The 24,588-nt window shown below is 39.2% G+C and overlaps 1 protein-coding gene across 8 annotated transcripts in view; it reads right to left on the bottom strand.

Moving 5' to 3' along the window:
- CCDC34 (coiled-coil domain containing 34) overlaps positions 1–21,705 on the bottom strand; it is a 160,186-nt gene extending 138,481 nt beyond the window's left edge. For 5 of the 8 annotated variants that reach the window (XR_011387889.1, XR_007911402.2, XM_051825207.2 and 2 more), the window contains exons 1-4: positions 21,164–21,661; positions 18,642–18,671; positions 13,730–13,868; positions 5,463–5,570 (exon numbers count right to left, since the gene is read on the bottom strand). Coding sequence is in view for 5 of the 8 variants with exons in the window: in XM_051825207.2 (XP_051681167.1) it covers positions 5,463–5,570; positions 13,730–13,868; positions 18,642–18,671; positions 21,164–21,510 (624 nt within the window). In the remaining 3 variants the exon portion in view is untranslated. Of the gene's footprint in view, positions 1–5,462; positions 5,571–13,729; positions 13,869–18,641; positions 18,672–21,163 lie in introns of all 8 variants that reach the window. The other 3 variants (XR_011387901.1, XM_002709206.5, XM_051825240.2) reach the window with 2 other exon arrangements.
- Positions 21,706–24,588: the final 2,883 nt, after the last annotated feature.

The following is a 24,588-nucleotide window of genomic DNA, read 5'->3' as shown; positions in this document are numbered from 1 at the left end:
AAACAGCCAACAACAAAAGGATATAGAATTAGTCAATAAGTATTATGGGCTGAATTGTGATGTCTCCCTAGCCCTTCAAATCCTATGTTGAAACTCTCATTCCCAATGTGACTATATTTTGGAGAGAGGACATTTAAAGAGGTAATTAAGTTCAAATCAGGTTATAAGTGTAGACTCCTATCAAAAGAGAAAGAGACATAAGGGATGTGTATGTAGAAAGAAAAGGCATTTGATGAGACAGAAAGACAGCCATCTGAAAGCCAAGGAGAAAGTTCCCCAGAGAAAAGAAACCCATAGACATGTTCTTCTTGATTTCCAGTCTCCATAACTGTGAGAGAATAAATTCCTGCTGTTTATTCAACCCAGTCTGTGGTACTGTGTTATGACAGCTCTAGAAGACTAATACAACAAGCTTAGGCAGATATGCTAAACATCATTAAATCTCAGGGAAATGAAAATTGAAACAACACCAATACTACAGTCTCAGTAGAAGGACTTAAAATGAAAAAGGCTGACAAAATCAAATTTGGCAAAGATGTGAAGCAATTGGAATTTTTATACAATAGTAATATGAATATATTGTGCAGCCCAGCAATTCAACTACTAGGCATTTACCTAACAGAAATGAAAATGTCCACAGAAATGAAAACAAAATGTCATAATTCATAATAGCCTAAAGCTGAAAACAACACAATTGTCTACCAGCTAGTGAATGGTCAACTTACTGTATTCCACAGAATACTACTTAGCAATAAGAAGGAACCAGAAATATATGAACTATCAGGATAGACTTAAAAACAAAAGAAGCCAAACACAAAAAAAGTATATTCTTTATCATTTTTATATGAGATTCTAGAAAATGTAAATCTAATTCACACTAACAAAGAGCAGATTAATGGTTTCCTTTGAGCTGGGGATGGCTGAGGACACAAGAGTGGGAGATAAATGCAAAAGGAGATAAGGGGGCTCTCGGGGGGGACAAAAATGTTCTCTATATTTACTACGGTGCTACTTAGTTACACAGGTATGTAAGTTGGTCAAAACACATCAAACTTGAGCAGGGGCATGTGGTTCAATGGTTAAGACACCCACATCCCATATCAGACTTTAAATCCCATCTTCACTTTCTATTCCAGTTTCCTGCTACTGTTCACTCTGAGAGCCAATAGGTGATGGCTCAAGTTCTTGGGTCCCAGATACCCACGTGAGGAACTCAGAACACGAGTTATTGGCCCCTGGCATTGGCTTGGCCCAACCCCGTATGTTTTGGGAATTTGGGGGAGTGAACTAGTGGATGGAAGATCTCTTTCTGTCTCTCTGTCTTAAAAACAAAAAATAAATAAATAAAATTTTAAAAAACTTAGCAAATTTAAAATATGTGTATTTGTGCAAATTATAGTTCAGTAAAATTGATTTTTTTTAGAAAACTCAGACTTTCTGTAGAATTTAAACTAGAGAAAACAATGTTTTCAGCCAGCCAAAGAACACAGCAGTATCTTTAATATGGATAGAGTAGCCAGCCACTGAGTATCTTCACATTTTCTAGCACCAGACACAACACAGTAATAAATCTTCCTCTTTCAAGATGGTGTCCTTTGTTTCTCAAAGATGGAGAACCATTGTTTCTTACAACTAAAGGAAACTTGGGAAACAACTGGCTACTTAAAACTTCTGACTTTGTTTTGGTTCCTCCAGTAGTACCTGGCACATAGTAAAAGCTGAGTAAATATTTGCTGAAAGCATGAATGATACACTGATAGTGTTATCAACAACATACCTTGTAGAAGTGAATTAATTTTTTACATTAAAAAAATCAGTTGTGCCTTGAGAATTTAACACAATTTTATTTTTAAATAACTTTCTTAAAAAAACTGAAAGTAGGATTCTTTAAAAAATATGTGGTAACACATAAAAAGCAAATCTAGAAAATAAATGAGTATGGTACCACAAATGTAAGAGAACCAGTTGAGATAAGCCATTTATTATGAAAAAGATTTAACAATTTATAGTCATATTATAAGAAACTGGCTTTGCTAATGGATACATAAATTCTTTTTGTCTGATTTTTTGTTATAAAACAGTGAACACGACTTAGAAAAAAACAGCAGTCACAGATACAGCTAAAACGTGAATGAAGCTGGAAGCAGCAGAGGACCACACACCATGCAATGTAAACAGAAGAGAAAAAAGCTAGATGCCAGACAGGAAGAGAAGAACCAGGAGAACAGTCTTTACAAATAGAGGTAAATGTAACTAAGGCTGAAATAAGAAATCTGATAGGTTTTAAAGAAAAAAGAAAGTTAGAGTAATCAATTATTCCTTAACATGTAAGAGTTGTGCTGAGAAGGTAAATTTCATTTCTCAGTGTTCATTTTTGAACTATTCGCAACCTTATGGAATTTTGCCTTCAATAATTAGTGATTTACGTGAGGGCAAGCCAGTTTCCTCCAAAAGAAAGAATTTTTTTCCCTTCAAATAATTGGATTAGGTCTACTGCCACTAATTAAAACAATGAATGTATCATCTATCTCTCAGCAGTATCTTAAATTCTTAGACAAACAACAACTATGATTGGCATGGTAACATTAGCTTAATGGAGTTAGAAGATAAGAGAGGCTTTTAGAGGAGCAAGCATACTATTCTGCAGATGTAAAACCATTTTGTTTTAAAGTTATAAACTTAGAATAAGGTACCATCTAAAGTTTGGTAATAGTCACAGACTTATTTTATTTCAGTATTTATTCACAAAGCAGTTTCTTACTACACTATGGAATGAAACAAACTAAAAATCACAATCATTGATTTCTGATATAACCAGCACATACTTTTATGGTTACAGCACATTTCCTTCTTATCATACCTAGATGCAAAAGCTATGTCATCTTTAATTTACTGAGCCTATTTACTTGATAATCCTATTGACTACTACTGGACTTTAGACTAAACAATAGTTAAGGACAAAAAATAAAATTGAAATTTTTAAGCTCTGTCTGTAATTTAAACATCTGTCCAAATTCATAAAATTAAATAATAAAAGCAGTGCCATTCTAAATATGTAAAAATTACAGCAGGAAACAAATCCATAACAGAATAAGTATTGCTTAACTTTCTATGTGTAACCCAAAAATAAGACTGCATTAAAATTGAAAGAAAAATCATCCACACATTCATTTATTCAATTAACATGTGCATACTATATGCAAAGCATTGTTATACCTTATAATGGTAAAGGCAGTATAAAAAATAGCTTCTATTAAGCTAAATATTAATAGCAACAAAAATGTATATACATAAAACAGAAGGCAGCTTATGCTAAGGTGCATAAGAGTAGTATAAACTGAACAAGGATTCATAGGAAAGACTAGCATGTGATCAACAAATTCTTCACGAAGAATGAGGCCACGTGTTAACATGAAAATATGGAAGTGAGAAATAGTACTAAGAACAAAAGTACTATGGAAATTCCTCAAGAACACATTTTCAGGGGACTAGCAAACAGAACCTAAAAGCTCAAGATTTCTATGAAATCTAGAAAAATAATGTATAATTTATGTTCTCTATTAACAGATTTGTGCTTGTTCTAGTATACAAATAAAACATTTTTCCTCTCAAGATTTTCCAGTAGAAATAATATTGCATGAGAATAGACCATGATTATCCAGGACATGTTCCCAAAAGAACCGCAATAGGAAGCAACAGCATGATATCAAAGGAGTGACAGGAGGGGACACAGCTGAAATGAAAGCGTTAGCCAGTTAGAACAGGGATGCAGTGGGGCCAGCTGTGGCACAGAAAGTTAAGCCTCCTCCTGAAATGTCAGCATCACATGGCCACCAGTTCAAGTCCCAGCTGTTCTACTTCCAATATAGCTCCCTACTAATATGCCTGGGAAAGCAGAGGAAGATGACCCAAGTACTTGGGCCCCGCCCCCACCCACCCAAGTGGGAGACCAGAAGAAGCTCCTAGCTCCTGGCTTCAGCCTGGCCCCGCCCCAGCTGTTCAGGTCATTTGGGGAGTGAACCAATGAATGGAAGATCTCTCTCTCTCCCTCTCTGTATCTCAGCCTTTCAAATAAATAAGTATATCTTTTTAAAAAAATTTTATTCAGAGGACAGGGGAGAATCATAAAAAATACTTTTTGCTCTGGAGAATGGCATGCCAGACTTCTTCAGCAAGATTAGTCTGGCAGAGATGTAGTGAATGAGTTGATTCATTCAAAAAATATTTGGCCCTATCTGTATATGTGTCAGGTACTGATTTAGTTGCAGGAAAAATGAAAACAGTATAAATCCCTGACCTTAATGAACTTATATTCTAGTATGTGAAAGTAGGCAAGAAATAAGTTAAAAAATATAATGAGGGGACCAGCGTTTCAGTATAGAGGATAAAGCCAATGACTGTAGTGTAGCCATCCTATATGGACACCAGTTCGAGTCCCAGCTGTTCCACTTCCATTCCAGCTCCCTGTTAATGGTCTGGAAAAAGCAGCAGCAGACAGCCCAAGTCCATGGGCTCCTGCAATCCATGAGGGAGACCTAGAAGCTCCTGGTTCCTAGCTTCGGCCTGGTACAGCCCTGGTCACTGCGGCCATTGGATACTGAACCAGCAAATGGAAGATCTCTATTTCTCTGTCTCTCCTTCTCTCTCTTTATAACTCTACCTTTAAAATAAATAAATAAATCTTTAAAAGAGAAGAAATGATGAGATCATTCAGGAAGAGGGTGGTAGTAACTGTTAAAGAAAAAAAAAAGGGAGATGAGGGGCCAGGGTTGTGGCACAGTGGGTAAAGCTTCACCTGCATTGCCACATCCTGTATCAGAGTGCCTGTTCACGTCCTGGCTACTTCACTTCTGATCAGCTCCCTGTTAATCTACCTGGGAAGGCAGCAGAAGATGGGTCCCTGCCCTCCATATGGAAGACCAGGACAGAGCTTCTGTCTCCTGGTTTTGGCCTGGCCCAGATCTGGATGTTGAAGTCATTTGCAGAGTGGACCAGCAGACTGAAGATCTCTCTTTTTCTGTCTCTCCCTCTCTTTCTGTAACTCTACCTTTCAAACAAATAAATGAAAAAGAAAGAAAAGGAAATGATAACCAGGAACAACATAGGAATTCTGATTCTGTGAGGTAAATCAGAAGGCAAAAGAAATAACAACAGAAACAAGGGAGATAGGAAAATGGTTCCATGAAGGGAGAATGGACAAAAATGGAATCATTTTGGATATGCAGGCTAAGAATTGGCCATTGACCTAATAGACAGATACTAGGGGATGACACAGGAGGGAAAAATGACAGAATTAGAGGGCAAAAGGCATAGACAGAGATTTGATAAATGTCCATGATGGTTGGGGGAAGTAGGGAATACCAGAGAAGAAAGAATCTAAGAGAAAAAGAAGAAAAACCTAGGTAATGAGGGATAGGCCTGCCAAAGAGATATCAGCATATGTTTGTGTGTGCATTTTTTACCTGTTCATTCTTTTTCTGAACCCATTCCTTGTGCTTTTCTTCAGCAATTATCTTTCTTTTTTCACGTTCTTCCATTTCTTTTCTTTTTTCTAGTTGTTGATTTAATTCCTGTAGATTTTATTTAAACAAAAGATAGCATTTAACAGAAGTACCCAAATCACATAGTTTTAAAAAAGCTAAGGTTAATCAAATTAAACAAGAATATAGTTCCCTTTACAGAACACATACTAACGGTGACAATAACTATTTAAGTAACTAGTATATGATGAAAGCAAGCACTGGTAAAAATCATTTTTTAGAAATATATATAATTGCTTGGCAGCAATACACTAGTTTCTTAGACTAAACTTCAACTAAATTACCCTCATTGAAATCAACTTTCCCACACATAAATTTTGGCATCGTTGCAAGCTATTGGCAGTAGCTCAAGAGAATTGCAACTTTTTTTTTTTCACGGTTATAAAAAGCTTCTAGATTCTTAACGAAGATAAATGATAGGAATTAAGTAATCCCTAAATTAAAATTCTAATTCAGAGTTAAACCAAAGGAGAAACATAAGGAAGCTATTCAATTTTCCTTAGGGAAAAAAGAATCCAGAGTTTTCTTCACTGATTTTATAGCTTGTGGAATATAAAATAAAACCACATTCATATCCCAGGTTATTTAACTGCCTTGCTTTCACTCGAATCTACACGTTTGGGCATTCTTCAGGGGAAAGAATGTGAAAGGTATGGCCCAATAAAACTATGAGTTGAATGCCACCACTCTGTCACTCATCAGGGAAATTACTGCATTAGTTGAGGATGTTGTTCAAACTAGACTTCTCTAGGAACTCTACAACCATAATTGCTGGTTATTTCTCTTCTCTCTTTAGATACTAATAATTAGATACTTTTGCATATCTTCTATTGGTCTGCTATTCTTCACCTTTTCCCTCTTTTTCTCAAAGACCTACCTATCTGGATATGGATAGGAGAGGGAAGGAAAGTTTCATAACTCTCAGACTGATTCCCGTGTTTTAAATAAAGGTAAAACATGACATCATGATTTACTTTTGCATTTTAGAATGGCTGCTCACAAGATACTTGTCTTCCACAATCTCTCCTCAAAATTCTGTTGCATAGAAAATAGCTACGCCCCTGGCCAGCGCCGTGGCTCACGAAGCTAATCCTCCACCTGCGGCTCCGGCACCCTGGGTCCTAGTCCCGGTTAGGGCGCCGGATTCTGTCCTGGTTGCTCCTCTTCCAGTCCAGCTCTCTGCTGTGGCCCGGGAAGGCAGTGGAGGTTGGCCCAAGTGCTTGGGCCCTGCACCCGCATGGGAGACCAGGAGGAAGCACCTGGCTCCTGGCTTCGGATCGGTGCAGCGTGCCAGCCGCAACGCACCGGCTGTAGTGGCCACTTGGTGGGGGTAAACCAATGGAAAAAGGAAGACCTTTCTCTCTGTCTCTCTCTCTAACTCTGCCTGTCTTTAAAAAAAAAATAGCCACCCTCACTTCCCTCAGAAAGTGTTCCAACTTTTCAACTCTATTTTCCCAAAAGCAAATATCCATCTTGGTTTTTAAGGATTCTTTACCCTCTACAGTTATTATTCCTTTATTATTCAATACATCTTTATGAAGTACCTACTATTGAGCTAGCAAGAACTAAGATATCTATGTGTGTATGCATGTATTTATCTATGTATCTATTGAGATAAAATACTAGAAACCTTGATCTAACCTGTTCTTCAAGACATCAAGTAATTAAGTGCTACATTTTAAGTTATTGTCTATAATAGGAAAGGTATGACGAAGAGAAATAGTGTAGTCAGAAATGGGGCCGCCAGCATTGTGGTTTAGTGAGTTAAGCTGCTGCCCAAAATGCCAGATCCCGTATGGGTACTGGTTCAAGTCCAGGCTGTTCCACTTCTGATCCAGTTCCCTGCTAATGCACCTGGGAAGAAGGGGAGGATGGCCCAAGTACATGGGCTCCTGCACCAATGTGGGAGACCCAGATGAAGCTCTTGACTCCTGGGTCCCAGCTGTTGCAGCCATTTGGGAGTGAACAATAAATAGAAGATCTCTCTGTCTCTCTCTTTGTCTCTACCTCTCTTTCTCTGTAACTCTTACAAATAAACAAAATTAATCTTTAAAAAAAGAAAAGAAATGAGCACAATGAGGAACACTGAAAGATGATTTGAAAGGAAGGGAGTGACTGAGTGTGCAGAAAAAATTAGAGTGTGGTATTAACTAGATGGAAAAAGAATGAAACAGATACAGCAAATAACATTATGAAGTGAAAATACAAAGCAAAAGAGAAGATTTGACACTCTTTGTGACAAAGGCTGAAGGATGCATTTAAAGGATCAGAACTATTCTGAGGCAGATAGACTAGGAGGCTGCAATATGAGTTGCAAGAGGAAGAAAATCTGGACTTGTGTCAAGAAGCATGGAAAGGGAAAAATATCTGATACTTTATGTATTATACAGATATCTGATGACCTATATTTTTATGTACAATACAGATAGAGATATACTGACTTGACAGATTATATAGCCAATTTCCAAGTCTTAATTTTTATTTAAGAAAACTTCAAATGTATGAATAAAGACACAGTTAATTACATTTACATACCTTTTAAAGATTCTTCATAAAACTAAATTTAAAAAATAAGAACTTGTACTCCTACTTTATGGTTGCCAAATTTGAGTTAATGTTGACAGAGGGATTAAAGAAGGAAGGGTCAAAAAGTACCTAGAAAAATGTAACCACTGTCCCAAATAGTGCTCCATCTTCAGCAACTATGTTCAAATAATTTGCCAACTGGGAATATACATCACATTGTGAAACATAACCTTCTCTTCCAAGGCCAGTGTTTTTTAGAATTTACCAGTCTGATGAGTCCATCTCAGCCATGGCTGTTGTGGACATTTGGGCAGTAAGCCAACGGAAGGAAGAGTTCTCTGCCACTCCCTCCTTTTCTCTCTGCTTAAAATCAGAATTAGCCAAATACCATATATAATTTAGGGCAGCTGGCTAGGAAATGTTTTCAAGTAATAAAAATATAAATAAAATGACCTACAAAACCAATATGCTAGTTTTTCATAATACTAATGTTAATTGCTTAATATATTTATTATCTTAACAACAGTAACAAATGTATAAGATGCTGGAAATTTTGTAATTTTAATGGTTTAAAATAACGCTTTAAAGATTTATTTACGTATGTACTTATCTGAAAGGTGGAGCAACAGAAAGAGAAGGAGAGACAGGGAAAGAGAGAGATCTTCATCTGCTGTTTCATTCCCCCAATAGCTACAATGGCAAGGGCTGAATGGCTGAAGCCAAGAACTTTGAACTCCAATGGGGTCTTCTATGTGGATGGCAGAGGCCCAAGTACTTAGGTCATCTTCCACTGCTTTCCTAGGCACATTTGCAGGAAGCTGAGCAGCTGGGACTCTAACCAGTGCTTTGATAAGGAATGTAAGCATTGCAGGCTGCAGCTTAACTACACCATAATGCCGACCCTTAAAATAATTTTTTTATTCAATCCCACAGAATCTGAACAAATTGAAAGATCAGTTGCTGAAATCAAATTTAAGAATGGGGGTGATATTTTTAATGATCCAATCACCCTACAGGTTTTTTTTTTATTATTTAAAATTTTAAAATTTATTTTCATTTATTTGAAAGGCAGAGAGATAGGGACAGACAGAAACAAATCAACCATCAACTGGTTCACTCCCCTAAGTGTCTACAACAGGCAGAACTGGGCCAGGCCAAAGCCAGGAACATGGAACTCAATCCAGGTCCCCCACTTGAGAGGCAGAGACCCAAGAACCTGAGCCACTACTTGCTCCTTCCCAAAGTATACATTAGCAGGAAGCTGGATCACAAGCCAAGACACCCTGATAAAAGATGTGGGCATTCCAAGCTGTGGCTAGCCACTGTGCCGAAAATCTACCCTATCATTTAATTTAAAGGATGAAAATAACAAAGCTGAACTAAGTTCAAAAACAAATACAAACTCTGATGCATTTAATTCCCAAGTACGATATTGTGGAAAAAACATTTGAATTGAATGTCAAAAGAATTAGATTCCATTCCCATATCTGTTACTAACTGACACCTCTGCAAAGCTGTTTTTCTGGCCTTCAGGCTTTTTAGCTTCAATAGGAATATGAGACTAACAATTCCTTATGGTTAAAAATTTATGCTTTTAATGATATGGGTTGTAAACAAATTAGGGGATATGGTAAACAAAGACAGAAAAATAGGACTTAGAAAACAAAGAAGAAAAGTCATGAAAACAATGTGAATAGAATAGCTCAAAATGAGCTAACAAGGAGTTGACTAGTTGGCCTATAATACCTCTGGTATGACAGAAATATAAGACTCGTGTTAAAATACTTTATTTATTTCAGAGTTAGGTAATGAAGTAGTCATAAGAAATGCCAAACTAATACTGATCCATGAAAAGGTTTTAATCTGTCAACCAAATTACCAGTAACTATATTTTGCTAAATGCTTCATCAAGGTTGTGAGGACTCTATGTTCATTATTTTAACCTATTCTCAACACAAATATTCACCACAGTTATTATTATCTCCTTTCACACACAAAAATAACTTTTACAGAGGGCATCCTATGTACCAGGCTTGAGGTTCATTTAGGCATTATGATGCAAATATGATTCTGCCTCTTTCACTGATTAAGCAATTGAGGCACAAATGTTAACAATTTGCCTAAATTCTCATTTTTTTAAAAAAAATGTAAAAGATTTATTTATTTATTTTAAAGAGTTACATAGAGAGAGAGGAAGAAACAGATCTTTCATCCACTGTTTTCACTCACCAGATGACAGCAACAGCTGAGTCTGGGTCAGGCTAAAGCCAGGAGCTAAGAGCTTCATTGAGTCTCTACGTGGGTGGCAAGGGCGCAAGTACTTGGGCTATCCTCTACTGCTTTTCTTAGGCCATTAGCAGGATTGGAGATATAGCAGCCTGGACACAAACCAGTGCCCATGAGGATTTCAGTGTTGTATGTACTGGCTGTACTCACTATGCTGGCCCCTAAATATTAATGCAGAAATGATCACTCAAGAACTTGTGCTTTTGGGGCCTGCACTGTGTTGTAATGGGTTAAATTGCTGCCTGCCATTCTGTTATCCCATATGGGTGGCCAGTTTGGGTACAGGCTGTCCCACTTCCAATACAGCTCCCTTTTAATGCACTTGGGAAAGCAAAAGAAGAGGGACCAAATGCTTGGGCCTTTGTTACCCACAAGGGAGACCTGGATGGAGTTCCAAACTCCTGGCTTCGGCCTGGCCCAGCCCAAACCGAGTTGGCCGTTTGGGGAATGAATCAGCAGATGGAAGATATCAGCAGATGGAAGGAATCAGCAGATGGAAGATATCTCTCTCTCTCTCTCACCTTAAAATAAATAAATCTTTGAATTTGTGCTTTTAACCATTTCACTACTGCTTCTCTATCATCTGGCTTAAAGATGAAGAAACCAATACCAAGAAAATTTAAGTAATTTTCGCAATGTCACACATTCAGAAAGGTAAAACTTCAGTTTTGTTGTATGTAACTCCAAAGCCCAGGCTCTGCCACTAGTTTTCTGTACTTTAACTAACAACATTCTTTGTATACTGACTGAAAATGAAAGTGATTGAATGAAAATGACTAGAAGTGACCCTCTTTTTCTTCATGTAGTTAAGTGACTACAGATCAAGCAAATATATAAACGAACTCTGCTTTACTACTAACTCACTAGACCATCAGTGTTTTCTAAGTGATGAGCCCAAAGTCAATTTATTTTTTTAAAGATGTTTGTTTATTTGAAAGGAAGAGTTACACACACACAGAGAGAGGGAGATAAGGATATACAGAGAGAGGTGTTTCATCTGCTTATTCAAATAGCCACAATGGCCAGGGCTGGTCCAGGCTGAAGCCAGGAACTCAGAACTCCATCTAGGTCTGCCTTGTGGATGGCAGAGGCCCAAGCGTTTGAGCGATCTGCTGCTGCCTTCCCAGGCATATTAGCAGGAAGCTGGATCAGAAACAGAGCAGTCAGGACTCTAACGAGCACTCTGATATGGGATGCTGGCATTGCAGGGAGTGACTTAACCTACTGTGCCACAGCACGGGCTCTGAAAGTCAATTTAATGAGTTTGATCAGCCTTCAAAAAAGAGCAACAGAATACAATACTGGGTTTTGCACAAAGTTAAGACATTTTTTTCAGACACATTTCTATATAGGTAAGCTTTAATGTGTAACAAAGAAAAAATAAAGATTCCTCACTGTTAACAAATGTTTTTTAAAGCCATTTCAATGAAAAATGGAACTAATAAATGTTAAATTTTTTTTTTTTTTTGACAGGCAGAGTGGACAGTGAGAGAGAGAGAGACAGAGAGAAAGGTCTTCCTTTGCCGTTGGTTCACCCTCCAATGGCCGCCGCGGCCGGCGCGCTGCGGCCGGCGCACCGCGCTGATCCGATGGCAGGAGCCAGGAGCCAGGTGCTTTTCCTGGTCTCCCATGGGGTGCAGGACCCAAGCACCTGGGCCATCCTCCACTGCACTCCCTGGCCACAGCAGAGGGCTGGCCTGGAAGAGGGGCAACCGGGACAGAATCCGGCGCCCCGACCGGGACTAGAACCCGGTGTGCCGGCGCCGCTAGGCGGAGGATTAGCCTAGTGAGCCGCGGCGCCGGCCATAAATGTTAAAATTTAAAGTGGAGGTAAGAGAAGGAAGAGTCCAAGGTCTCAAAAATACACATGAAAAATGAATGAAAAAGTCTTAAGAAGGCTATAAATTAAGCAATAATATAAATAATAACAATAAATAAAGCAAAATAATCCATCTTTATACTTTGGTTCACTTAACCCTTACAAAAATCCTGTGCCACAGGTATTTATTTTATTCCTTTTATACAGATTCGGGAAATTGAAGCAAAAAAATTGAAATAACTTGTCTAAGATCACTTAGCAAGTAAAAAGGCTAGAACTAGGGCTTTTACTAAACCTTCCTGGCACCAAACCATAAAGTCTCTCTCAAGCCCTGTACCCTGCTAAGAGAAAAGAAATGCTATTCAGTACAATTATCCAGGAATTCTAGAATATGAAGTATCATGCAATAGGGAAACAGTACAATATAACTGTTTCACAATCATCTGAATCATACCAAGCCTTCTGAACATGTGACTGCCTAACTGGTTGGAAAGTCAATGTAAAATGACAACTAGTTTCAAAACTAATATGGAAAACATATTCTACAGAAGATGGTGAGGGGCAAACTTTAGCTCCCCATACTTTTTTGGCAACAAGTTACTAACAGACTAGAAAAAACTGAAATACTCAACCATTATTAACTGGTTAACTAAAATATATATTTAATACACCTTAAGTATAATTTAGGATTATTAGGCAGCTATTTTTAACTGACATTATAAAATATTTAATGGTATAAAAATGATATAAAAACATATTAATAGAAAAAGTAGGTTACAAAAAAGTTTGATCCCATTTCATTAACAATTAAAAGTATCTCTCATTATTCAAATCTATTTGGTTTCTGTTACTGAGTTTTGATAGTGAGTTTAGGGGATGCCAAATGATTCCAATGTACTTGGTTGGGAGGTATTCAATAGCAAATAGTAAATAGCAAATACCAAAGAGTTCAAAGAATGAGGTATCTGAGTGAAAACATATCTACATTTTTGAATTTGGCTAGGGAGAATCGAAGAAAGAGAATCACACACAGAGAAAACTCCATAAGCAAAGCAGGAAGGTACATAGAAAATGAAAACACCCCTCAGGTAATCAGCACATTCTCACTGCCCAGCGCACACTCACTCTGGGGCACAAACTATGAGTAACATGAGAGTAAATTCTGCCTCTATTTTGATTTTTGCTTCAGTAAAGTTAAAATTTTTACTGAGTATATTTAGTTGAATATACCTTAATTTAACATACATATGGTAAAGTCCCATTGTAGTTCTGTATCTATAAATTTGTACATTTAAAAAAATTCACATAGATATTCTGGAACACTACACATCATAATATTAATAATGGTAGATTTTAATTTTCTTAGTTACACTTAGCTGAATTTCCAAAGTGCTTTTCTAATTAACATATATCACCTCTATATTAAGAATCAAAAACTGCTAAATTGACATAAAGACAAACCTCTTTTCAGAAATGATAACAGTAACATTTTAATTGGCAATACCACTCTAGTTTGTGAGCCTATGGATTAAACAGAAAGAATACCAACTAATTTTACCTCTAGAGCTTTCTGTTGTAGCCGGTCACGTTCTTCTTTTTCTTTGCCAACAAACCACACCTCCCATGGTGTCAGGCTACTTTCTTGTAAGAACACCTGTTTCTGTTCTTTTTGGTTATCTTCTGATTCAACCTCATTGCTGTAAGAGAGAGACTACTTCAGGACTTGTACACAAAACTCTTTCCTAATTAAAAAGTCACTTTGTACAGTGAAAGCAAAATTGAATATATTTACAATCCTGTGATTTTTACAAACATATATGCATTAATTATATCTATGGGATCTTTAAAGTAAACTCATACTAACTTTTAAAACATCATTAACAGGATCTATTTGAATAGCTAAGGATAAGACTTATCAATCCAGAATGAATTGTGTGAAACTGAAGCAAAACCAACTCCAATTAATGGTGAAGCTTGAGTGGAAGAATGGTAAAATCATTGATCCTTTATGAAAAGTTTATGGGAACAATGCTCCCCAAATCAGTAGTTAACGTACAGATAACTTGTTTTAAGACGGGATATGAAGAGGTTGAAGATAAAGCCTTCAGCAGCAGACCATGTATATCAGTTGGAAGAAAATTAATCTTCTTGGTTCTCTAACTGAAGATGACTAATAATTAACAGCAGAAACAGCAGCCAAACACCATAGACATTTTAACGGTTTTAGCTTACATAATTCTGAATGAAGCAAACTTTCCACTCTGCTCAATGGGTGCCAAACTGTTGCAACCAAATCAGTTGCACACAAGAGTAGAGTTTTCAATGGAAATTTGAAATGAATGGGACCAAGATCCTGAAGCATTTTTTCCAAGAATTTTAATAGGAAAGGAAACAGGACTTTTACCAGCATAATCCTGAAAACAAAGCACAATCAAGGCAATAGCTACCAAGAGGTAGGCACAGTCCAGTCAAAGCAGAAGCAGACAGGTCAAAAGCAAAAGCTTTTTTGAGATGCTCAAGGCATTTTGCTGGAGGGTGAAAGAACGATAACATCTTACTCTGACTGTTCTGAGAAAGCCGGCTAAAGCTTTATCAGAAAAATGCCAGGGAAAGCTTTACCAGAGTTCACCTCCACCACAACAAAATTCCTGCAATTTTGCAAGAGTTTCAGTGGGATATCAATAGGCATCTACTTCACAGCCCTCATTTGGTTCCTCTAAATTCTTTTTATTTCCTAATCTTAAAAATAATATCACAAGGAAACCTGTTTTTCTTCACTTAATAATATAAGACTACACTGACATGGTTAAATTCTCAGGACACTCAGTTCTTTAGGGATGGACTAAACAGCCAGTATCATTGCTTACAAAAGTGTCCTGAACTCTACAGAATGTATGTTCAGAAATAAGGTTCATAATTTTTAGTTTTCATCTTTTATTTCCATTTTTTTGATAAACTGTTTAAAACTCTCCACATGAAAAAATAATGAAAACAGAATCCGGTATTTGAATTACTTTATCCATCAAACTGCCTTTGGATTCCTCCACTTTTTTTTTTTTTTTTTTTTTTTTTTGACAGGCAGAGTGGACAGTGAGAGAGAGAGGCAGAAAGAAAGGTCTTCCTTTTTGCCGTTGGTTCACCCTCCAATGGCCGCCGCAGCTGGCGCGCTGTGGCCGGCACATTGCGCTGATCCGAAGGCAGGAGCCAGGTGCTTCTCCTGGTCTCCCAGGCAGGTGCAGGGCCCAAGCACTTGGGCCATCCTCCACTGCACTCCCGGGCCATAGTAGAGAGCTGGCCTGGAAGAGGGGCGACCGGGACAAAATCCGGCGCCCCAACCGGGACTAGAACCCGGTGTGCCGGCGCCGCAAGGCGGAGGATTAGCCTATTGAGCCACGGTGCCGGCCGGATTCCTTCACTTCTAAAATCACATTATTTAAAAACTCACTGGGATAACTCAAACTCAGTCCATTTACATTAATGTCAAAGACTTTAATTCCTAAAAATCTTATCTGGATAGCTAATTAAAATATATAAACCAATTCACACTTGGAGCAGATTTTTCCTTTTCCTTCCTTAAACTGTACAGGAAAAACAATAGTATATATAAACACAGAGGGAATGATAAAGCAAATGTGTTAACAATTAGAAATTCTCCTTTCAACTTTTAAGTCTGAAATTATTTTGAAAGAAAAACTACCAAAAATTATGACTCTTCCCTTCTTTAATATTTTGATTAACTCCTTTATCTAATTCTTTAACAGAGTATATAAAAGTCTCTAGTATGGTTTCCTTCTACCATAGCCTCCATTTCCACCATGCACCTTCCTTCTGTCAGTATGTCTCTTCTGAGTACAAAGAACAGTAACTATGGGGCCAGCAGTGTGGTGCAGCAGGTTAACGCCCTGGCCTGGAGCCCCAGCATCCCACATGGGCACCGGTTCAAGACCCAGCTGCTCCATTTCTGATCCAGCTCTCTGCTATGGCCTAGGAAAGCAACGGAAGATGGCCCAAGTCCTTGGGCCCTGCAAACGCATAGGAGACCTGGAGGAAGTTCCTGGCTCCTGGCTTCAGATCGGTGCAGCTCCTACCATTGCAGCCTATTAGGGAGTGAACTATCGATGGAAGACCTCTCTCTCTCTCTCTGCCTCTTCTCTGTGTAACTCTGACTTTCAAATAAATAAATCTTTAAAAAAAAAAAGTAACTACTTATTTAAGCTAAAACAAAGGGAGGGAATAAACTATAAGCACATATGTAAATAAAGAACAACACAGGGCCTCAGTTAGTTACAGAAGTCTAAAAATCTTAGCGAAGCTTAACAATCAGCACACATAGAAAGAAAAGGTAGTTAAAGACCCAAAGCAACTCTAGACACAAGTTTATTCCAGGCTCTACTCTTTGTTTAACATTCCTGCTTCTGGCAACCAACTGCCTTGCCCACTACTTTTCTACCTCATCGACATGGCTTACTCATTTTTTCTTGCTACTATTATTTCCTCACTTATCTATGCCATTATGGAATCTGTATTCTAATGGGAAAGAGGTACTATTGATGGGCTATTTCTTGTACATATTTTCCATGGCAGTGTTGCACAAAGACCTCCTGTGCTTCCATTTTCAACTATCAACTCCATGCTGATGATGCAATTGCAAGCCAGAACTTCGGAGTTCCAAACTGCAATTTCCAATGACCTGATAGACAGCTTTACATAGATGGCAAACTCAATCAGTTGAAAGCAAATCTAATCATCTCCCATCATTCACCCATCACCTTCCCCATTAAGAAAAAACTGACTCGAGCCGGCGCCGTGGCTCAATAGGCTAATCCTCCACCTTGCGGCGCCGGCACACCGGGTTCTAGTCCCGGTTGGGGCGCCGGATTCTGTCCCGGTTGCCCCTCTTCCAGGCCAGCTCTCTGCTATGGCCAGGGAGTGCAGTGGAGGATGGCCCAGGTGCTTGGGCCCTGCACCCCATGGGAGACCAGGAAAAGCACCTGGCTCCTGGCTCCTGCCAGGATCAGCGCGGTGCGCCGGCTGCAGCGGCGGCCATTGGAGGGTGAACCAACGGCAAAGGAAGACCTTTCTCTCTGTCTCTCTCTCTCACTGTCCACTCTGCCTGTCAAAAAAAAAAAAAAAAAAAAAAAAAAAAAAAAAAAAAGAAAAAACTGACTCCTCTTTTATAATCCTACCTTTTATAATCCTAGCTTTCATCTAGCTAAGGTAGAAGAGTACCACTTAAATGTATCACTATTATCCAAGCCAGAGGTAAAGACGCTGATGCTCAAGACACTTGCATTGCATATCAAAGTGCCTGGATTCAAGTTCTGGTGTTACTGTCATTTTAGCTTCCTAATTCACATCCTGGAAGGCAGTAGGTGATGGCTCTTGAAGTTACCCAAATCAGAAATATAGATGTTCAACTTTACCTGCTTCCCTTCCACATCTGTTTTCTTGTACCTCTTATTCCACATGATCACCTTTTGTCAATTCCACCTCTTCCATTTTTTCAAGCCATTCTTTTCTTTACCAACTTTATAACCACTCTCTGGAAATAACCCTCCCTTCCTAACTATTTTCCACACCTGCTGCAGGATTCATCCATTAAATGAATCGTGTCATGTCACTCCCCCCATCTTCAATGGCTCCTTTGTCTATAGGATGAAATTCAAACTCCTTAGCCTCACATCTATGAACTGCCTATCTTCCTGCCTCTTTACAGACTCTGTATTTGTCATGCTGAACTCCTGAAGGTTGATGAATGTGTCAACATTTATGATGTGCAACTTTTGCCTAAAACTATGAAAACTCCTTTCCTCTGCCTTCACAGATGGCCAGGGTAACAGCTTAGATTTTGGAGTAAAATAGTCTATGGGTACTTCCTACCGGCTGTTTCTTGGTTGCATACACTATTTTTTTTTTTTAATTCAAGAAACAGAGAGACAAGGACAGGCAGAGTTAGCTCCCATCTGTTGGTTCACTCCCCAAATGTCCATAGCCAAGACTGGGCTGGGCCAAAGCCAGCCCAAGAACTCAATCCATTTCCCATGGGGTAGAGGGGAAAACCTGAGCCATCATCTGCTATTTCCCAAGGTCTGCACCAGCAGGAAGCTGGAATTAGGAGCCAGAGTTAAGAACAGAACCCAGGCACTCTAAGAGTGAACACAGGTATCTAAATCACTAGGCCAAATGCCTGCCCCTACTTTTTAAAACTTTGTACCTCCTTTTTCTCATTAAATGTTAAAATGGAATTCAGTAGTAGTTACCTCCAGGTAGTACACATGAAAATATCCATGCCAAAGCACTAAGTATAGCTCCGTATATTTGATAAACACTTTGTACACCATTTATTATTATCATCATCATTACTATGCTAACTTCTACTCTCCCTTCAAGAATCAACTCTGGCATTGTCTTATGTTGCCTGTGAAACTTCTGCAAAAAGTCTGGATGAACTGTCTTGAGTTTCCTCTCACTTGCCCATCTCTGCCACAGGCCAAGAGTTCCTTAAAGAAAGAAAATATATCTTAACTTATTTTTTTTTTAAGAGCCTAGCTTAGGCCTAGAATATAGTAAGCTCCTAAGAAATATTTGCTGAAAGAAATCAGTATTTCTGAAAAAGTGATACTTTAAATATATTAAATTTATTACCTTACCATTTTTAATAAATATGTTCAAATGTATGTTATACACACTACAACTCTACCCATAATCAAGCAAGGCTTGATAAGCAGCCATTTATGATATTTATTAAGGCTTGGCTTTCCTAATGAATAGTGATAGAAAACCAAGATAAAGCTGAGTAAACAGCAGGCCCAAGGGATACTATAAAAGATTCCAGGAAAATACTTCTCATATTCTTATCTGAAGTCCAATACTGTGCTTCATTTAAGTCCTGGCCAATACAGTTAAAGGTCAATCAACCCTCTAAACAAGGTTGTTTATACTGAAAATATCTTGAGCTCATAGCCATCATGTGCAGTTGATGCTTAAGTCTCTATCTCAAAGAAACCTTACCCTATTGGTTTTGCCACAGTCAGATCACTTGTGGCAGGTGCAGGATGGAGAGGTGGCATAAAATTCCACACAGCTCTAGGTTATCTCTCTGCTCCACAGACAGGATGCTCAGTGCCCAGAACAGTGGTTGGGCTATGACTCAGGCTGCCTGCTCCCTTCATCCCATCACCACCAGTTTGGTCCTGGGCCTTAACTAAAGGTTGGAAGCAAGGAGGCAGAATGATGAAATTTTCTAAACACTTATCTTCCCTGAAAGGAAGTGCTAGGTTTTCTGAAACATTTGAAAAATAATCACTGCATCTATCTGTTCTCTAGAAGTGGGAAAGACATTCATTCAGCATTTACTGAATACCTAATAACCATCTGACAGCACACACAAAGCCTAACAACTCCTGTATTCTCTTTCCAGACCCGTGTCCTAACTATTCTTTGGATTTATAGGTCTAAAATGGGATAAGGAAGGTAGCCTTAGCCCTGGACTGCTATCAGTTCATTCCCTCTTTGGACAAATAACACCTCTGTCTGGTTTGTCTCCTGGGAGACTCCATTTGGTCAGGGCTTTGGCTCTTGGAAGCTAATGCAAAGTCTGAGTAGCTGAGCTATAGTTGAGGGTCACTTATTCCTCATGCTAGTATATTATACCCACATGGCTTAGTTTTGTTGACTATGCTCAGAAGGTATTTTCCAAAGCCTTAAAATTTACTTTAAAAACCTCTGAGACCAAATTAGTCTTGAAAAATCTCTATGAAGACCCATGAAAAACATACCTCTGAAAATCTAAATCTACCATTAAATTGTGATATCACTTTGATCAGAGAAGGCACAGTTCTTGTTGCCATAATCAGCCTGGACAAATGGCTTGCTTTGGTTACACTTTCTGATCTCCATTCCCAGCAAGGAGCTTACTTTTACTTCTCATCCTTAAAACAATCACACTTGTAATTAGGTCACTTCATATGGTTATTTCATTCATTCACTCTAGATATAAATGCCTTATACTGAAGGGGTCTATCTTGCTACTTACATGAAACAAACGGGTTCTCTAATCTGTATTTTCTTCTCTTCCTGTACAGTGCCTTACAAAGCATGACAATCAGAAACTCATACTTTTTGAAGATGACAAGAGTCTACCCCAGAATGCACCTGCATTACTAGGCCTCAGATATTCTCCTAGGGAAAGGCCCTTTACTCCTATTTCTAAATGCCCACTACTAGGCATGGAGTGTAGGGAAGAGAACCTGATCAGCAGACCCCAGTCCCAGGATCAGGTATGCAGTAACTAGCTGTTATGCCCTCGAGTCAGACTTTTTATGTGGATTCTGAGGCAGTTTTGTCATCTGTAAAATGGGTGGATATGGATTTTGATTTCATGACAGTAGAAACCATATTTAACTGGTTTAGGGTTGTGGGTATCTAAACCAATAAGTGACCCTCCCCTCCCCCAAAGTTTGTTGACTACATTATGGCACAAACGTACTAGGATGGTTTTTTTTTTGCTTCCAACTTTCAATACAATGGTAATTATTCCATTGTAAATTTGTGCTTAGATCAGACCTACCCTTGTCTCAGCATGCTGCAGTACACACCGCTAATCTTTCGTACTTAAAAAGTGACCTGCTTACTACAACCTGCTACTAAACATTTGAGGGTTAAGGTTTTGCACAAGACTCCCGGAGTCCACAAGCTGGCTTTTGAAGAGCTATAAAACGGAAATGGCAGCAAAGTTTTATGTGTTTGAGAGACTACACGTTTTTCTGGATCGTGAAAGTGTAGCAATTATCGGTATTCTTAGGGAAAAGAATTAGGAAACACAGAAATCTGTGTGGTCATTATTTCCCTAGGGCTCTGCAAGGCGCCCCTCAGGATGCAGGTGCCCGTGCAGCCTTGGAGGCGGGCAGCAGGAGAGGGCCCGGCAGGAGGTACCGAGGAGGGTCTAAGGAACCTGAGCAGGGTTCTATGGGCCGGGCGGCCTCGGCTTTACCTGGCGCACCCCTGCAACTCCAGTCCTCTCAGGCTCGACACCTTGGCCTCTGAGTCAGGGGCATCTTCGTCCTCGTCTCCCTCGTCCTCCCCGTCACCGTCGTCCTCGTCAAATGGGAAGCTCTGGTGGCCAAGAGGCGACAACAGCGACAAGGTGGAGTTGCTACAGCTCTGTGGCGGCGACAGCGAGCACTCAGACATCGCCACCGCCGCCAGGCCCTGCTCCCGCGCGCCCGTCGGGACGCCTGGGAAAGAGCCAGAGGAAGGCCGAGACCCGGGCCTGGAGTCGGCGGAGGGCTGGCTGGAGACTGGGGTAGAAGCAGGCCGCCTCCGCCCCGCCGCCCACATCAGGCCCGCCAAGTTCAAACCGGTGGAGCCGCGGCGGGGACGTGCTCTCCCAACAGGCTCCGCGCGCGATGGACCCGGCCAATCCGGGACGACACAGACCCCGCGTTGCCACGGCGACGCGTGGAGGCCGCGAGGGCTTTGTCCCGGCCTGCAGAGCGTGGCTTCCTCCGCCAGGGCCTCTCGGCCGCTGACGCCTCCTCACCGGCAGGGAGGAGCCTGCTGCGCGGCGCTTGGTTAACGCCGCGCCTCGGCTTCTCCACCGGCGAGGTCCTGGCTGTCTACCAACAACTTGGAGGGTCCATCCCCGCTCGTGTGGCGCATCATTTAATACATAAAATGTTACCTGTGACTGAATGGAGTAGATATTTTCAAAGGGACAGAGGCAAAAGCCAGAACTACCCCTGAGATAATGATGACGTCAGGATTGTAAGCATCAGTCGTGAGATTTCTTTCAGCACAGGGCCGTAGTTTATTAAGAGAGGGGGCTGAATTTTATCCAAGTCTTACAAATCTGTCCAAGAACACTTTGGGGACAATCTCGCAGTGTTTTGGTAGCACCTCGTTTGTCTTAGCATGTGAACTTTTTGGCCTCTTGAAGCTTGTATGCCAGGTCTAGTGCCAAGCACCGGGGAAAGATAATGCCTTTACCTTAAATTCCTTATTGTTTTGTGTTGAAGGGTCATACCATTAAAATGTCCTGATATGCATTTTATGAGGAAAGAAAGCATTTTGTGTGATCTCAGGGGCCTTCTCAGGGACTGGGAATGGGGATAAAGGTAGCAAAGCAGAGGTGATGAGCAGATGCTTTATTCACGCAGACAAAACGTGTGCCCTTAAGACGGCTTTTGTCCAGTTCATAATGTAGATTGCTGACAGAAATATAAAAGCTGACCACTGCTAAAACAGAAAATTTATAACTGACTAAAGAGAAATAATGAAAAACTTTGATTTAATTAGATCTGCAAAATTTGATGCAAAATTAAATGTGGTAGAAATTGCAACCAAAGACAATTTAGAAGGTAGAGCTATAATACAATGACATACTTTAAATTGTTTAAATATGTTACAATTTTCAGCAAACTAAAAATGGGAGAAAATTAGAGCAATCCAACTAATAAAATTGATTAAAGAATAAAACTGACTAAAGGGAATGTTCATTCTCTACTGTAATCTACTTTGGCATATCTGGTTAAAATCATTTATCACAACAACTCTAGAATCAATAGCAACAACATTTAAAGGAGTGAGCTGCTTTGTGAATAGGTGAACTTGAGAACTATTTTCCAATAGACATAATCCAAAATAACTGTAAAAAACACTAGTAGGCAAGGAACCTGGATTCGAATCAATGGTTTTCCTCGTACTAAGTAGGTATCTTTGAACAAGCTTTTTGACTTTTCCAATCCTAACATACTCCTTTGTACAATAGGGAAATTATCTACCTCACAGAGTTGTGTTGTCTTATTAGCGACACACAGTGCTAAATTAGGTCAGTTAAACTCCAAAACTTTTCCACTTTAATGTCTTGGCATCGATATCTAAAGTGTTAGACTTCCTGCCACTAAACAAATTATGTCCTTTGCTTGATGCGTCAAGGTCATCATTATGAACAACAATTACATTATGCTGTAGTTAACACTGGTGTCCCAAAGGCTATGAGGCAGACTTATATGGTGCTGGTATTTAAACATACTCCAGCCTTGTGGTCTCCTTTCTTACGGTGCCTTTTCATTAGGGGGACTGAGAAGCCATAATCAAGATGCATAGAATTATATATATATGCAAATTAACTCAAAAGAGAAATTTAGGTTATTGCCTTTTCTGACCACTCATTTATTTTTACTTTTATGGCATATTTGAGATTATTTTTTGCAGGTTCTGTGGCCTTAGTAAAGAGTAACTTTTGTTTAAAAATACCTATCTGACATTGTTTCAAAAATAATTAATTACCAGTTAGCCCTGTGGCAAGATAATTTATCCTTTGGGACCAGTGCTGTGGCATAGCCGGTAAAGCCACCACCTGCAGTACCAGCTTCCCACAGGGGCAACAGTTCAAGTTCTAACAGCTCTTCTACCGATCCAGCTCTCTGCTAATGTGTCTGGGAAAGCAGTGGATTAGGGCCCAGCCTTGCAACCACATGGGAGACCCGGAAGAAGCTCCTGGCTCCTGACTTCAGATGGGTCCAGTCTGGCAGTTGCGGTTATTTGGGAAGTGAACCAGTGGATGGAAGATCTCAATCTCTCTCTCTCCACACTCCTCTCTGTTTAATCTGCCTTTCAAATAAGTAAATGACTCTCTTTTAAAAAAAAAAGTATCCCTAGACATATTGAAGCATTTATAGATGCAATGATATACTGTCTTAGATTTGCTTCAGAATAATCCAAGCTACAAAGGATTGGACGAGGTTAATAAATGTGATGATGAAACAAGATTTATACTTGCTAAGGACAATTGTCAAAGCAAAAAAGATGGGTATAGGATGGGGGATGGAGAGGAGGGATAATTACACTATTTAATCTCTTATGGAAATTTCAAACACATATTAAGTTTAAAATAAACACAAGAAATAATGTCCAAAATTCAGAAAAACTGATTTCTGGGCTGGGTCTTATTTGTTGTGATTCAAAAATTCACCTAAATTTCATTAAACCCTTTGTTATCTGATCTACAAAATGAAAATTTGATGATTGTAAATAACTGAGGTATTTTTAAGAGTCTAAGCAACAGACAATATGTAATGGATGGTTCATCTTAATTTCATAACCTGTTTTCTACGGGTATGGTTTAGACTTAAGATTGGGAGCCAGCAGATGTAAGATCTCTGTCTTTCCCTCTCTCTGTCATTATTCTGCCTTTCAAATAAATAAATCTTGAAAAATATTTAATTAGCCTACGCTAACACTACATAATTTCATTGATATAACTAGTTATAAACTAAGGCAAAATAGATTGCTTTCTAGAATCTTTAACAATCCAAACTGTTGAATACTATCATTATATGTATAGCACAATATACCAAATATTTCATGTAACTGCCATTTTATTTCTTAGGTGAAAGAAAGTCACAGTAACTTGAA

The sequence above is a fragment of the Oryctolagus cuniculus genome, chromosome 1 (genome assembly GCF_964237555.1).
Source record: "Oryctolagus cuniculus chromosome 1, mOryCun1.1, whole genome shotgun sequence".
Taxonomy (NCBI): Eukaryota; Metazoa; Chordata; class Mammalia; order Lagomorpha; family Leporidae; genus Oryctolagus; species Oryctolagus cuniculus.
Note: the sequence above shows the minus strand (reverse complement) of the source record. Positions and strands in the feature narration are given on the sequence as shown.